This window comes from Odontesthes bonariensis, chromosome 19 (genome assembly GCF_027942865.1).
Source record: "Odontesthes bonariensis isolate fOdoBon6 chromosome 19, fOdoBon6.hap1, whole genome shotgun sequence".
NCBI classification, from domain to species: Eukaryota; Metazoa; Chordata; class Actinopteri; order Atheriniformes; family Atherinopsidae; genus Odontesthes; species Odontesthes bonariensis.
Genome location: NC_134524.1, coordinates 1,392,669 through 1,410,059, shown reverse-complemented (window position 1 = coordinate 1,410,059; position 17,391 = coordinate 1,392,669). Strand labels below are relative to the sequence as shown.

Below are 17,391 nucleotides of genomic sequence, written 5' to 3'. Positions count from 1 at the left end.
TATTTTTAATTTAATTTGTATTAATGGGCTGCACGGTGGTGTGGTCAGCACCGTCACCTCACAGCAGAGGGTTCCTGGTTCCAATCCTGACTTGAGCCTTTCTGTTTGCATGTGAAAGTATCAGTTTAAATGCCATTTTTCTTATTTTCCTACAGTACAACCTATGATTTAACTTGATTATCTTTTTCAGTTCAGGTAACAGACTTACAAAAATAGTGCAAATTGGTGAGGTGAAATAAAACAAAGATATTTTCCAATAAAAAAAGTGGGGTGTGCATGTATTTTCATCCCTTGATTAAGATCTGGTGCTACCAATTACCTTCAGAAATCACATAATTGGTTACAGCTGGTCCACCTGTGTGCAGTGTCACATGATCTCAGTATCTGTCCACCTGTTCTGAATTAAGAGGCACTGTGAGGACCAAGAAGCTCTCACAACTGGACATTCTCACCCAGTATGTGAGCAGAGGAGAGGACTTTGGGTCCTCGGTTGGGTTCTGGCTCTGAGTCAGTGGGAACATTACCTCACACCCTCTCTATAACAGGCTGGTTTCTGGTTTCTCACCGCTATCAGCCCACCATGTCTGTGGCCGTCAGGCTGTGCAACTCCTCCCTCTGACACTCTGCAATAATTCCTCTGTACAAACTCAACATTCTTGTAAGCAAAAATAAAAACTATAAAAATTTTATTTTCTAAAATATTTTATTATATATTTTTTATAGAATATTTTATAAAAATATATTTTTATATATTTTTTTGTATAAATATTGTTAAAAATATTTAACAAAAATCAAATTCTATTCACTTTTATTTACATTTTTATTTGATTATGTTTATATCATAAATAATTAATATTTTATTTTATTTTTATAAAATATTTTATAAAAATATGAAAACATTTTTTTGTTTGTTAAATATTGTTAAAAATATTTAACAAAAATCAAATTTTATTCACTTTTATTTCCTTTATTTTTATTTGATTAAGTTTATATTAAAATGCGTGTGTCTGATTCTGTCTGTGTAACTAATCCATTACAACAATCCGCTCTGCTATGATCTCTTTAAAAAGCGGTTTCCGGGGCTTCTCTGGTGTGACTACATTACCCATGATGCTGTGCGCGCGCCGTTGCTACGTTACTGTGCATTCCTCGGTCGTTCGGGTCGCTGCTCTGAGAACAACAAACACCATTTTGACGAAGAAAAAACGCGTTTGTGTCTGACAGAACTGGCGTTAGACATTAAATAAAAAAGACAGCGACCTGCCGCTTAACGCTTTTTGTTTCCCAGTACCGGAAAGTTCCGGTTTCTGCTGGTTTCAACGACCATTTTCCGACTTGCTGCTAACAGTTGCTAGGTGGCTAATGCTAGCTCAGGTTGCTTTTGTACCGTTAATCCGTGTTCAGGTAAGATTTAAACGGGTAGAAAAAAGCGGTTAAATGGTTTAAAAACTGTTATATCCTCAGGAGATCTTCAGCTCCTGTCAGACTGCTTTTGAGCGGCCAGATAAACCGTTAAGTGGGGGCCAAGGCTGTGTTTTCACCGGGCAGTCCGCCGGTGTCCTATGGAGCGGGCTGACCGGGTGAAAGGGCCCCGACTGCTGAAGAACCAGCCGTACGACGAGAGCCTGGAGGTGGTGGACGGTGAGGAGGTGGCCAGCGTCTACAGCCCGACTCCCCGCGGCCTTCATCAGGTAACTTCTTAAAGACTTAAAGTCACTTAAAGACGCTGGACCCACGATGGAGCTCTGCTCGCCATGTTTCAGATGTTTGACGGGTCACTGGACCCACGATGTAGCTCTGCTCGCCATGTTTCAGATGTTTGACGGGTCACTGGACCCATGATGGAGCTCTGCTCGCCATGTTTCAGATGTTTGAAGGGTCACTGGACCCACGATGTAGCTCTGCCCGCCATGTTTAAGATGTTTAAAGGGTCACTGGACCCACGATGGAGCTCTGCTCGCCATGTTTCAGATGTTTGACGGGTCACTGGACCCACGATGGAGCTCTGCGCGCCGTGTTTCAGATGTTTGAAGGGTCACTGGACCCACGATGGAGCTCTGCTCGCCATGTTTCAGATGTTTGACGGGTCACTGGACCCACGATGGAGCTCTGCGCGCCACGTTTCAGATGTTTGAAGGGTCACTGGACCCATGATGGAGCTCTGCACGCCATGTTTCAGATGTTTGAAGGGTCACTGGTACCATGATGGAGCTCTGCTCGCCATGTTTCAGATGTTTGATGGGTCACTGGACCCATGATGGAGCTCTGCTCGCCATGTTTCAGATGTTTGACGGGTCACTGGACCCACGATTGAGCTCTGCCCGCCATGTTTCAGATGTTTGACGGGTCACTGGACCCATGATGGAGCTCTGCTCGCCATGTTTCAGATGTTTGATGGGTCACTGGACCCATGATGGAGCTCTGCTCGCCATGTTTCAGATGTTTGACGGGTCACTGGACCCACGATGGAGCTCTGCTTGCCATGTTTCAGATGTTTGACGGGTCACTGGACCCATGATGGAGCTCTGCTCGCCATGTTTCAGATGTTTGAAGGGTCACTGGACCCACCATGGAGCTCTGCTCGCCGTGTTTCAGATGTTTGACGGGTCACTGGACCCATGATGGAGCTCTGCTTGCCATGTTTCAGATGTTTGATGGGTCACTGGACCCATGATGGAGCTCTGCCCGCCATGTTTCAGATGTTTGACGGGTAACTGGACCCATGATGGAGCTCTGCTTGCCATGTTTCAGATGTTTGACGGGTCCCTCTCTCCATCTTTTCGTCCTGTCAGCCAGAGTCGAGCAGGAATAGGAGAGTTCGCAGCCTCATGTCGGCCGACAGCAGCAGCGACGAACTGGACGAGGACCCGAAGCCTCAGAGGCCTAAAGAACCGGCGGGGGCGCAGCCGGGGGGCAGTCCCAATGAGGAGGAGGAAGAGGAAGAGGAGGAGGAAGACTCTGATGAGGACGATACAGACGACGACGACGACGACGACGAGCCCACCGAGGCTCCGGAGGGAGCGTACGACCCCGCAGACTACGCCAACCTGCCGGTCAGCACTGAGGTCAGAGAGCTGTTCCAGTACATCACCCGGTGGGTATTAAATGCACCCAACAGAGACCCCAAACCCAACATATTCTCCTCCTCAGAGACCCCAAACCCAACAGAGACCCCAAACCCAACGCATTCTCTTCCTCAGAGACCCCTAACCCAACACATTCTCTTCCTCAGAGACCCCAAACCCAACAGAGACCCCAAACCCAACACATTCTCTTCCTCAGAGACCCCAAACCCAACAGAGACCCCTAACCCAACACATTCTCTTCCTCAGAGACCCCAAACCCAACAGAGACCCCAAACCCAACGCATTCTCTTCCTCAGAGACCCCAAACCCAACAGAGACCCCAAACCCAACACATTCTCTTCCTCAGAGACCCCAAACCCAACAGAGACCCAAACCCAACACATTCTCTTCCTCAGAGACCCCAAACCCAACAGAGACCCCAAACCCAACACATTCTCTTCCTCAGAGACCCCAAACCCAACACATTCCCTTCCTCAGAGACCCCAAACCCAACACATTCTCTTCCTCAGAGACCCCAAACCCAACACATTCTCTTCCTCAGAGACCCCAAACCCAACACATTCCCTTCCTCAGAGACCCCAAACCCAACACATTCTCTTCCTCAGAGACCCCAAACCCAACAGAGACCCCAAACCCAACACATTCTCTTCCTCAGAGACCCCAAACCCAACGCATTCTCTTCCTCAGAGACCCCAAACCCAACAGAGACCCCAAACCCAACACATTCTCTTCCTCAGAGACCCCAAACCCAACAGAGACCCCAAACCCAACAGAGACCCCAAACCCAACACATTCTCTTCCTCAGAGACCCCAAACCCAACAGAGACCCCTAACCCAACACATTCTCTTCCTCAGAGACCCCAAACCCAACAGAGACCCCAAACCCAACAGAGACCCCAAACCCAACGCATTCTCTTCCTCAGAGACCCCTAACCCAACACATTCTCTTCCTCAGAGACCCCAAACCCAACAGAGACCCCTAACCCAACACATTCTCTTCCTCAGAGACCCCAAACCCAACACATTCTCTTCCTCAGAGACCCCAAACCCAACACATTCTCCTCCTCAGAGACCCCAAACCCAACACATTCTCTTCCTCAGAGACCCCAAACCCAACACATTCTCTTCCTCAGAGACCCCAAACCCAACACATTCTCTTCCTCAGAGACCCCAAACCCAACACATTCTCTTCCTCAGAGACCCCAAACCCAACGCATTCTCTTCCTCAGAGACCCCAAACCCAACACATTCCCTTCCTCAGAGACCCCAAACCCAACAGAGACCCCAAACCCAACGCATTCTCTTCCTCAGAGACCCCAAACCCAACACATTCCCTTCCTCAGAGACCCCAAACCCAACACATTCCCTTCCTCAGAGACCCCAAACCCAACGCATTCTCTTCCTCAGAGACCCAAAACCCAACACATTCTCTTCCTCAGAGACCCCAAACCCAACACATTCTCTTCCTCAGAGACCCCAAACCCAACACATTCTCTTCCTCAGAGACCCCAAACCCAACACATTCCCTTCCTCAGAGACCCGAAACCCAACACATTCGCTTCCTCAGAGACCCCAAACCCAGCACATTCTCTTCCTCAGAGACCCGAAACCCAACACATTCTCTTCCTCAGAGACCCCAAACCCAACAGAGACCCCAAACCCAACACATTCCCTTCCTCAGAGACCCCAAACCCAACACATTCGCTTCCTCAGAGACCCCAAACCCAACAGAGACCCCAAACCCAACACATTCTCTTCCTCAGAGACCCCAAACCCAACGCATTCTCTTCCTCAGAGACCCCAAACCCAACACATTCTCTTCCTCAGAGACCCCAAACCCAACACATTCGCTTCCTCAGAGACCCCAAACCCAACACATTCCCTTCCTCAGAGACCCCAAACCCAACACATTCCCTTCCTCAGAGACCCCAAACCCAACACATTCTCTTCCTCAGAGACCCCAAACCCAACACATTCTCTTCCTCAGAGACCCCAAACCCAACAGAGACCCCAAACCCAACACATTCCCTTCCTCAGAGACCCCAAACCCAACACATTCTCTTCCTCAGAGACCCCAAACCCAACACATTCTCTTCCTCAGAGACCCCAAACCCAACACATTCTCTTCCTCAGAGACCCCAAACCCAACAGAGACCCCAAACCCAACACATTCCCTTCCTCAGAGACCCCAAACCCAACACATTCCCTTCCTCAGAGACCCCAAACCCAACACATTCCCTTCCTCAGAGACCTCAAACCCAACACATTCTCTTCCTCAGAGACCCCAAACCCAACACATTCTCTTCCTCAGAGACCTCAAACCCAACAGAGACCCCAAACCCAACACATTCTCTTCCTCAGAGACCTCAAACCCAACAGAGACCCCAAACCCAACACATTCTCTTCCTCAGAGACCTCAAACCCAACAGAGACCCCAAACCCAACACATTCTCTTCCTCAGAGACCTCAAACCCAACAGAGACCCAAACCCAACACATTCTCTTCCTCAGAGACCTCAAACCCAACAGAGACCCCAAACCCAACGCATTCCCTTCCTCAGAGACCCCAAACCCAACACATTCTCTTCCTCAGAGACCCCAAACCCAACACATTCTCTTCCTCAGAGACCTCAAACCCAACAGAGACCCCAAACCCAACACATTCTCTTCCTCAGAGACCCCAAACCCAACACATTCCCTTCCTCAGAGACCCCAAACCCAACGCATTCCCTTCCTCAGAGACCCCAAACCCAACACATTCACTTCCTCAGAGACCCCAAACCCAACACATTCCCTTCCTCAGAGACCCCAAACCCAACAGAGACCCCAAACCCAACACATTCCCTTCCTCAGAGACCCCAAACCCAACAGAGACCCCAAACCCAACGCATTCCCTTCCTCAGAGACCCCAAACCCAACACATTCACTTCCTCAGAGACCCCAAACCCAACACATTCCCTTCCTCAGCGACCCCAAACCCAACGCATTCCCTTCCTCAGCGACCCCAAACCCAACACATTCTCTTCCTCAGAGACCCCAAACCCAACACATTCCCTTCCTCAGAGACCCCAAACCCAACAGAGACCCCAAACCCAACGCATTCACTTCCTCAGAGACCCCAAACCCAACACATTCGCTTCCTCAGAGACCCCAAACCCAACACATTCGCTTCCTCAGAGACCCCAAACCCAACACATTCGCTTCCTCAGAGACCCCAAACCCAACGCATTCCCTTCCTCAGAGACCCCAAACCCAACACATTCCCTTCCTCAGAGACCCAAACCCAACACATTCCCTTCCTCAGAGACCCCAAACCCAACACATTCGCTTCCTCAGAGACCCCAAACCCAACACATTCGCTTCCTCAGAGACCCCAAACCCAACGCATTCCCTTCCTCAGAGACCCCAAACCCAACACATTCCCTTCCTCAGAGACCCAAACCCAACACATTCCCTTCCTCAGAGACCCCAAACCCAACACATTCTCTTCCTCAGAGACCTCAAACCCAACAGAGACCCCAAACCCAACACATTCTCTTCCTCAGAGACCCCAAACCCAACACATTCTCTTCCTCAGAGACCTCAAACCCAACAGAGACCCCAAACCCAACACATTCTCTTCCTCAGAGACCCCAAACCCAACACATTCCCTTCCTCAGAGACCCCAAACCCAACGCATTCCCTTCCTCAGAGACCCCAAACCCAACACATTCACTTCCTCAGAGACCCCAAACCCAACACATTCCCTTCCTCAGAGACCCCAAACCCAACAGAGACCCCAAACCCAACACATTCCCTTCCTCAGAGACCCCAAACCCAACAGAGACCCCAAACCCAACGCATTCCCTTCCTCAGAGACCCCAAACCCAACACATTCACTTCCTCAGAGACCCCAAACCCAACACATTCCCTTCCTCAGCGACCCCAAACCCAACGCATTCCCTTCCTCAGCGACCCCAAACCCAACACATTCCCTTCCTCAGAGACCCCAAACCCAACACATTCCCTTCCTCAGAGACCCCAAACCCAACAGAGACCCCAAACCCAACGCATTCACTTCCTCAGAGACCCCAAACCCAACACATTCGCTTCCTCAGAGACCCCAAACCCAACACATTCGCTTCCTCAGAGACCCCAAACCCAACACATTCGCTTCCTCAGAGACCCCAAACCCAACGCATTCCCTTCCTCAGAGACCCCAAACCCAACACATTCCCTTCCTCAGAGACCCCAAACCCAACACATTCTCTTCCTCAGAGACCCAAACCCAACACATTCCCTTCCTCAGAGACCCCAAACCCAACACATTCCCTTCCTCAGAGACCCCAAACCCAACGCATTCCCTTCCTCAGAGACCCCAAACCCAACACATTCCCTTCCTCAGAGACCCCAAACCCAACACATTCTCTTCCTCAGAGACCCAAACCCAACGCATTCTCTTCCTCAGAGACCCCAAACCCAACAGAGACCCCAAACCCAACACATTCCCTTCCTCAGAGACCCCAAACCCAACAGAGACCCCAAACCCAACACATTCTCTCTACAACAGCAAAGCAAAGGTTCAGTGTTTGTTCAGTCTGAGCTGTAACACAGTCTCTCTAAGTCTCACCTGATCCTGAAGGTGACCCGTAAACAAAGCTGTTAACACCCAGCTGTGTCCCACACCTCTGACTCCTCTCTGTTCTCTCCATCCTCTCCACCTGTTTTCTCCACCCTCTCCTTGCAGCTACACCCCTCAGACCATCGAGCTGGAGCACCACCTGAAGCCGTTCATCCCCGACTTCATCCCGGCTGTGGGAGACATCGACGCCTTCCTGAAGGTGAGAGAAGTGAAGTCCTCCCAGCTGAGGGTTAGGGTTAGAGCGGTCCCAAGCAGACCTCCTTAGATGCTCTGAGCTCCTTATATGGGCAGCCCCAGGTTCTGCTTCCTGCTCAGAGCGGTCCCAAGCAGACCTCCTTAGATGCTCTGAGCTCCTTATATGGGCAGCCCCAGGTTCTGCTTCCTGCTCAGAGCGGTCCCAAGCAGACCTCCTTAGATGCTCTGAGCTCCTTATATGAGCAGCCCCAGGTTCTGCTTCCTGCTCAGAGCGGTCCCAAGCAGACCTCCTTAGATGCTCTGAGCTCCTTATATGGGTAGCCCCAGGTTCTGCTTCCTGCTCAGAGCGGTCCCAAGCAGACCTCCTTAGATGCTGCTCTGAGCTCCTTATATGGGCAGCCCGGGGTTCTGCTTCCTGCTCAGAGCGGTCCCAAGCAGACCTCCTTAGATGCTCTGAGCTCCTTATATGGGCAGCCCCAGGTTCTGCTTCCTGCTCAGAGCGGTCCCAAGCAGACCTCCTTAGATGCTCTGAGCTCCTTATATGGGCAGCCCCAGGTTCTGCTTCCTGCTCAGAGCGGTCCCAAGCAGACCTCCTTAGATGCTGCTCTGAGCTCCTTATATGGGCGGCCCCAGGTTCTGCTTCCTGCTCAGAGCGGTCCCAAGCAGACCTCCTTAGATGCTGCTCTGAGCTCCTTATATGGGCAGCCCCAGGTTCTGCTTCCTGCTCAGAGCGGGTCCAACTTCAGACTCATCTTAGAACCACTTTGTTTTCCAACATGGAGCCATTTAATTATGTTTGCATCTTTGTTCAGTACCGTAATGATTAAGGCAAGGCAATTTCATTTATAGAGCACAATTTGTACACAAGGATATTCAAAGTGCTTCACAGCACATAAAATCACAAGAAGGCCATAAAATCATTAAAAATAAATTAAAAAAAATAATAATAATACAAATTTAAAAAAAATTAATTAATTAATTAATTAATTTAAAAGTGAAGAGTGCAGATAAAATACTTTCAGGTGTCTAAATAGAACTGTTTTCAGCCTGGATTTAAACATTGTCAGAGTTGAGGCCGGTCAGGTTGAATCTCGATCCTACAGATTTGTTCTTATATGATACAATAGTGCAAACGGTTTGTTGGCTTTTATATCAGGAGTATCTGTATCCATTAACAATAACACTGAGTTTTTACGAAAAGCGAAAGAACCAGAGCCACCGCAGTCATTAAGGGACCGACTGAGCCGACCCAACTGGGCTTTTTTCCTGGTTCAGACTCGTTTTAAAGTCTTACTGACGTGTGTGTTTGGGTTTCAGGTGCCGAGAGCAGACGGGAAAACGGACAATCTGGGCCTGCTGGTTCTGGATGAGCCCAGCGTGAAGCAGTCGGACCCCACGGTGCTGTCACTGTGGCTGTCTGAGGAGACCAAGCAGCACGGCGCCACAGAGGTACCCACACCAGCACCAGAACCCAGAACCTGACCCACACCAGCACCTGACTCACATATACAGCACCAGAACCCGCCTCTGACCCAGCACCTGACCCAGCACCTGACCCAGCACCTGACCCAGCACCTGACCCAGCACCTGACCCAAAACCTGACCCAGCACCTGACCCAGCACCTGACCCAGCACCTGACCAGGACCTGACCCAGCACCTGACCCAGAATCTGACCCAGAATCTGACCCAAAACCTGACCCAGCACCTGACCCAGCACCTGACCCAGCACCTGACCCAGGACCTGACCCAGCACCTGACCCAGCACCTGACCCAGCACCTGACCCAGCACCTGACCCAGCACCTGACCCAGAGTCTGACCCAGAGTCTGACCCAGCACCTGACCCAGCACCTGACCCAGAATCTGACCCAGAATCTGACCCAAAACCTGACCCAGCACCTGACCCAGCACCTGACCCAGCACCTGACCCAGCAACTGACCCAGCACCTGACCCAGCACCTGACCCAGAGTCTGACCCAGAGTCTGACCCAGCACCTGACCCAGCACCTGACCCAGCACCTGACCCAGAATCTGACCCAGCACCTGACCCAGCACCTGACCCAGCACCTGACCCAGAATCTGACCCAGCACCTGACCCAGCACCTGACCCAGCACCTGACCCAGCACCTGACCCAGAATCTGACCCAGAATCTGACCCAGAATCTGACCCAGAATCTGACCCAGCACCTGACCCAGCACCTGACCCAGAATCTGACCCAGCACCTGACCCAGCACCTGACCCAGCACCTGACCCAGCACCTGACCCAGAACCTGACCCAGCACCTGACCCAGCACCTGACCCAGAGTCTGACCCACACCAGCACCTGACCCAGAACCTGACCCAGAACCTGACCCAGCACCTGACCCAGAACCTGACCCAGCACCTGACCCAGCACCTGACCCAGCACCTGACCCAGAACCTGACCCAGAATCTGACCCAGCACCTGACCCAGCACCTGACCCAGCACCTGACCCAGCACCTGACCCAGCACCTGACCCAGAACCTGACCCAGCACCTGACCCAGCACCTGACCCAGCACCTGACCCAGCACCTGACCCAGGACCTGACCCAGAGACCTGACCCAGCACCTGACCCAGAATCTGACCCAGCACCTGACCCAGAATCTGACCCAGCACCTGACCCAGAATCTGACCCAGCACCTGACCCAGCACCTGACCCAGAATCTGACCCAGCACCTGACCCAGCACCTGACCCAGAATCTGACCCAGCACCTGACCCAGCACCTGACCCAGCACCTGACCCAGCACCTGACCCAGCACCTGACCCAGGACCTGACCCAGAATCTGACCCAGCACCTGACCCAGCACCTGACCCAGCACCTGACCCAGAATCTGACCCAGAATCTGACCCAGCACCTGACCCAGCACCTGACCCAGCACCTGACCCAGAATCTGACCCAGCACCTGACCCAGCACCTGACCCAGAGTCTGTCCCAGCACCTGACCCAGCACCTGACCCAGCACCTGACCCAGCACCTGACCCAGAATCTGACCCAGCACCTGACCCAGCACCTGACCCAGCACCTGACCCAGAATCTGACCCAGAATCTGACCCAGCACCTGACCCAGCACCTGACCCAGCACCTGACCCAGAATCTGACCCAGCACCTGACCCAGCACCTGACCCAGAGTCTGTCCCAGCACCTGACCCAGCACCTGACCCAGCACCTGACCCAGCACCTGACCCAGAACCTGACCCAGCACCTGACCCAGCACCTGACCCAGCACCTGACCCAGAATCTGACCCAGCACCTGACCCAGCACCTGACCCAGCACCTGACCCAGAATCTGACCCAGCACCTGACCCAGCACCTGACCCAGCACCTGACCCAGCACCTGACCCAGCACCTGACCCAGCACCTGACCCAGAATCTGACCCAGCACCTGACCCAGCACCTGACCCAGCACCTGACCCAGCACCTGACCCAGCACCTGACCCAGAATCTGACCCAGAATCTGACCCAGCACCTGACCCAGCACCTGACCCAGCACCTGACCCAGCACCTGACCCAGCACCTGACCCAAAACCTGACCCAGCACCTGACCCAGCACCTGACCCAGAATCTGACCCAGCACCTGACCCAGCACCTGACCCAGAATCTGACCCAGCACCTGACCCAGCACCTGACCCAGCACCTGACCCAGCACCTGACCCAGAATCTGACCCAGCACCTGACCCAGAATCTGACCCAGAGTCTGACCCACACCAGCACCTGACCCAGAACCTGACCCAGAACCTGACCCAGCACCTGACCCAGAACCTGACCCAGCACCTGACCCAGCACCTGACCCAGCACCTGACCCAGCACCTGACCCAGAACCTGACCCAGCACCTGACCCAGAATCTGACCCAGCACCTGACCCAGAATCTGACCCAGCACCTGACCCAGCACCTGACCCAGCACCTGACCCAGCACCTGACCCAGCACCTGACCCAGAACCTGACCCAGCACCTGACCCAGCACCTGACCCAGCACCTGACCCAGGACCTGACCCAGAGACCTGACCCAGCACCTGACCCAGAATCTGACCCAGCACCTGACCCAGAACCTGACCCAGCACCTGACCCAGCACCTGACCCAGCACCTGACCCAGCACCTGACCCAGAATCTGACCCAGAATCTGACCCAGAATCTGACCCAGCACCTGACCCAGCACCTGACCCAGAATCTGACCCAGCACCTGACCCAGCACCTGACCCAGCACCTGACCCAGCACCTGACCCAGAACCTGACCCAGCACCTGACCCAGCACCTGACCCAGAGTCTGACCCACACCAGCACCTGACCCAGAACCTGACCCAGAACCTGACCCAGCACCTGACCCAGAACCTGACCCAGCACCTGACCCAGCACCTGACCCAGCACCTGACCCAGAACCTGACCCAGAATCTGACCCAGCACCTGACCCAGCACCTGACCCAGCACCTGACCCAGCACCTGACCCAGAACCTGACCCAGCACCTGACCCAGCACCTGACCCAGCACCTGACCCAGCACCTGACCCAGGACCTGACCCAGAGACCTGACCCAGCACCTGACCCAGAATCTGACCCAGCACCTGACCCAGAATCTGACCCAGCACCTGACCCAGCACCTGACCCAGAATCTGACCCAGCACCTGACCCAGCACCTGACCCAGAATCTGACCCAGCACCTGACCCAGCACCTGACCCAGCACCTGACCCAGCACCTGACCCAGGACCTGACCCAGCACCTGACCCAGCACCTGACCCAGGACCTGACCCAGAATCTGACCCAGCACCTGACCCAGCACCTGACCCAGCACCTGACCCAGAATCTGACCCAGAATCTGACCCAGCACCTGACCCAGCACCTGACCCAGCACCTGACCCAGAATCTGACCCAGCACCTGACCCAGCACCTGACCCAGAGTCTGTCCCAGCACCTGACCCAGCACCTGACCCAGCACCTGACCCAGCACCTGACCCAGAATCTGACCCAGCACCTGACCCAGCACCTGACCCAGCACCTGACCCAGAATCTGACCCAGAATCTGACCCAGCACCTGACCCAGCACCTGACCCAGCACCTGACCCAGAATCTGACCCAGCACCTGACCCAGCACCTGACCCAGAGTCTGTCCCAGCACCTGACCCAGCACCTGACCCAGCACCTGACCCAGCACCTGACCCAGAACCTGACCCAGCACCTGACCCAGCACCTGACCCAGCACCTGACCCAGAATCTGACCCAGCACCTGACCCAGCACCTGACCCAGCACCTGACCCAGAATCTGACCCAGCACCTGACCCAGCACCTGACCCAGCACCTGACCCAGCACCTGACCCAGAATCTGACCCAGCACCTGACCCAGCACCTGACCCAGAATCTGACCCAGCACCTGACCCAGCACCTGACCCAGCACCTGACCCAGCACCTGACCCAGAATCTGACCCAGCACCTGACCCAGCACCTGACCCAGCACCTGACCCAGCACCTGACCCAAAACCTGACCCAGCACCTGACCCAGCACCTGACCCAGAATCTGACCCAGCACCTGACCCAGCACCTGACCCAGAATCTGACCCAGCACCTGACCCAGCACCTGACCCAGCACCTGACCCAGCACCTGACCCAGCACCTGACCCAGAATCTGACCCAGCACCTGACCCAGAATCTGACCCAGAGTCTGACCCACACCAGCACCTGACCCAGAACCTGACCCAGAACCTGACCCAGCACCTGACCCAGAACCTGACCCAGCACCTGACCCAGCACCTGACCCAGCACCTGACCCAGCACCTGACCCAGAACCTGACCCAGAACCTGACCCAGCACCTGACCCAGAATCTGACCCAGCACCTGACCCAGAACCTGACCCAGCACCTGACCCAGCACCTGACCCAGCACCTGACCCAGAACCTGACCCAGCACCTGACCCAGAACCTGACCCAGCACCTGACCCAGCACCTGACCCAGCACCTGACCCAGGACCTGACCCAGAGACCTGACCCAGCACCTGACCCAGAATCTGACCCAGCACCTGACCCAGCACCTGACCCAGCACCTGACCCAGAATCTGACCCAGCACCTGACCCAGCACCTGACCCAGAATCTGACCCAGCACCTGACCCAGCACCTGACCCAGCACCTGACCCAGCACCTGACCCAGCACCTGACCCAGAATCTGACCCAGCACCTGACCCAGCACCTGACCCAGCACCTGACCCAGAATCTGACCCAGAATCTGACCCAGCACCTGACCCAGCACCTGACCCAGCACCTGACCCAGAATCTGACCCAGCACCTGACCCAGCACCTGACCCAGAGTCTGTCCCAGCACCTGACCCAGCACCTGACCCAGCACCTGACCCAGAACCTGACCCAGCACCTGACCCAGCACCTGACCCAGCACCTGACCCAGAATCTGACCCAGAATCTGACCCAGCACCTGACCCAGCACCTGACCCAGCACCTGACCCAGCACCTGACCCAGCACCTGACCCAGCACCTGACCCAGGACCTGACCCAGAGACCTGACCCAGCACCTGACCCAGCACCTGACCCAGCACCTGACCCAGCACCTGACCCAGAATCTGACCCAGCACCTGACCCAGCACCTGACCCAGCACCTGACCCAGCACCTGACCCAGAATCTGACCCAGCACCTGACCCAGCACCTGACCCAGAATCTGACCCAGCACCTGACCCAGCACATGACCCAGCACCTGACCCAGCACCTGACCCAGCACCTGACCCAGAATCTGACCCAGAATCTGACCCAGCACCTGACCCAGCACCTGACCCAGCACCTGACCCAAAACCTGACCCAGCACCTGACCCAGCACCTGACCCAGAATCTGACCCAGCACCTGACCCAGCACCTGACCCAGCACCTGACCCAGCACCTGACCCAGAGTCTGACCCAGCACCTGACCCAGCACCTGACCCAGAGTCTGTCCCAGCACCTGACCCAGCACCTGACCCAGCACCTGACCCAGCACCTGACCCAGAATCTGACCCAGCACCTGACCCAGCACCTGACCCAGCACCTGACCCAGCACCTGACCCAGAATCTGACCCAGAATCTGACCCAGCACCTGACCCAGCACCTGACCCAGCACCTGACCCAGCACCTGACCCAGCACCTGTCCCAGCACCTGACCCAGCACCTGACCCAGCACCTGACCCAGCACCTGACCCAGGACCTGACCCAGCACCTGACCCAGCACCTGACCCAAAACCTGACCCAGCACCTGACCCAGCACCTGACCCAGCACCTGACCCAGAATCTGACCCAGCACCTGACCCAGCACCTGACCCAGCACCTGACCCAGAATCTGACCCAGCACCTGACCCAGCACCTGACCCAGCACCTGACCCAGCACCTGACCCAGAGTCTGTCCCAGCACCTGACCCAGCACCTGACCCAGCACCTGACCCAGCACCTGACCCAGCACCTGACCCAGAATCTGACCCAGAATCTGACCCAGCACCTGACCCAGCACCTGACCCAGCACCTGACCCAGAATCTGACCCAGCACCTGACCCAGCACCTGACCCAGCACCTGACCCAGCACCTGACCCAGAATCTGACCCAGCACCTGACCCAGAATCTGACCCAGCACCTGACCCAGCACCTGACCCAGCACCTGACCCAGCACCTGACCCAGCACCTGACCCAGCACCTGACCCAGCACCTGACCCAGAATCTGACCCAGAATCTGACCCAGCACCTGACCCAGGACCTGACCCAGAATCTGACCCAGAATCTGACCCAGCACCTGACCCAGCACCTGACCCAGCACCTGACCCAGAATCTGACCCAGCACCTGACCCAGCACCTAACCCAGGACCTGACCCAGAACCTGACCCAGCACCTGACCCAGCACCTGACCCAGCACCTGACCCAGAATCTGACCCAGAATCTGACCCAGCACCTGACCCAGAGTCTGACCCAGAGTCTGACCCAGAGTCTGACCCAGCACCTGACCCAGCACCTGGCCCAGCACCTGACCCAGAATCTGACCCAGCACCTGACCCAGCACCTGACCCAGCACCTGACCCAGCACCTGACCCAGAATCTGACCCAGAATCTGACCCAGCACCTGACCCAGCACCTGACCCAGCACCTGACCCAGAATCTGACCCAGAATCTGACCCAGCACCTGACCCAGGACCTGACCCAGAACCTGGCCCAGCACCTGACCCAGAATCTGGCCCAGCACCTGACCCAGCACCTGACCCAGCACCTGACCCAGCACCTGACCCAGAATCTGACCCAGCACCTGACCCAGCACCTGACCCAGCACCTGACCCAAAACCTGACCCAGCACCTGACCCAGCATCTGACCCAGCATCTGACCCAGAACCTGACCCAGAATCTGACCCAGAATCTGACCCAGCACCTGACCCAGCACCTGACCCAGAATCTGACCCAAAACCTGACCCAGAACCTGACCCAGCACCTGACCCAGCACCTGACCCAGCACCTGACCCAGCACCTGACCCAGAGTCTGACCCAGAATCTGACCCAGAATCTGACCCAGAATCTGACCCAGCACCTGACCCAGCACCTGACCCAGCACCTGACCCAGCACCTGACCCAGAATCTGACCCAAAACCTGACCCAGCACCTGACCCAGCACCTGACCCAGCACCTGACCCAGCCTCTGTCCCCCGCAGCTGAAGAAGGTGACCAGCGTGGCCAGCCCTCAGGCCAACCCGCGGGCGGTGGACAGCTGGGTGGAGAGCATCGGCGCCCTGCACCGCTCCAAGCCGCCGGCCAGCGTGCAGTACGGCCGGCCCATGCCCGACATCGACAGCCTGATGCAGGAGTGGCCGGCCGAGCTGGAGGAGCAGCTGGGCCGCCTGCAGCTGCCGCCGGCTCGCCTGGGCTGCGGCCTGTCGCAGTACGTGGACATCGTCTGCGCCCTGCTGGACATCCCCGTGTACGGCAGCCGGATCCAGGCCCTGCACCTGCTGTTCAGCCTCTACCTGGAGTTCAGAGACTCGCAGCACTTCACCCGCCGGGTGTAGAGCAGAAACTCCGCTGGTCCAGAACCTTCCAAACTGAGAAGCAGCCGTTCCTGACTGAACTCAGTTTAACTCGCTGTTCCTATCTGACAACAATGTTCAAAGTGTTCACATCGTTGTCTTCTTTGTGATCAAACTGTGAAATAAAGTGTTGAAAACGCAGGAGACTGCAGGTGAGTTCCTGTGCAGCGGCTCACTGACCAGTGAATTTCAGGCTTCAAAGACAACAGGGCTGTGTTCCAAACCGCATACTACTCCTACTAACTTTAGTTAGTATGCGAGTTTGAGTAAGCAGAAGTTCCCGGATGCATACTAGATTCTCTGAAATGTTGGGTATGCATCATGAGGTTACTACTCATACTCAAACTACCCAAGATGCAACGCAACGTGACGTCGCCGATCGTCATTTCCTGTCAAAACGGCAGTTTCAAGCTAGCTACAACGAGGGTAGGTTCACTTCCTGTTTTCAAA

General features: G+C 55.3%; 1 protein-coding gene across 1 annotated transcript; it reads left to right on the top strand.

Moving 5' to 3' along the window:
- The first annotated feature begins 1,131 nt into the window (after positions 1-1,131).
- ift46 (intraflagellar transport 46 homolog (Chlamydomonas)) lies at positions 1,132-17,080 on the top strand. Its single transcript, XM_075450789.1, has 5 exons — positions 1,132-1,691; positions 2,793-3,094; positions 7,812-7,905; positions 9,219-9,350; positions 16,570-17,080. The coding sequence occupies exons 1-5, from the start codon at positions 1,563-1,565 to the stop codon at positions 16,921-16,923; spliced, it is 1,011 nt and encodes a 336-aa protein (XP_075306904.1). The 5' UTR covers positions 1,132-1,562; the 3' UTR covers positions 16,924-17,080.
- The last annotated feature ends 311 nt before the right edge of the window (positions 17,081-17,391 follow it).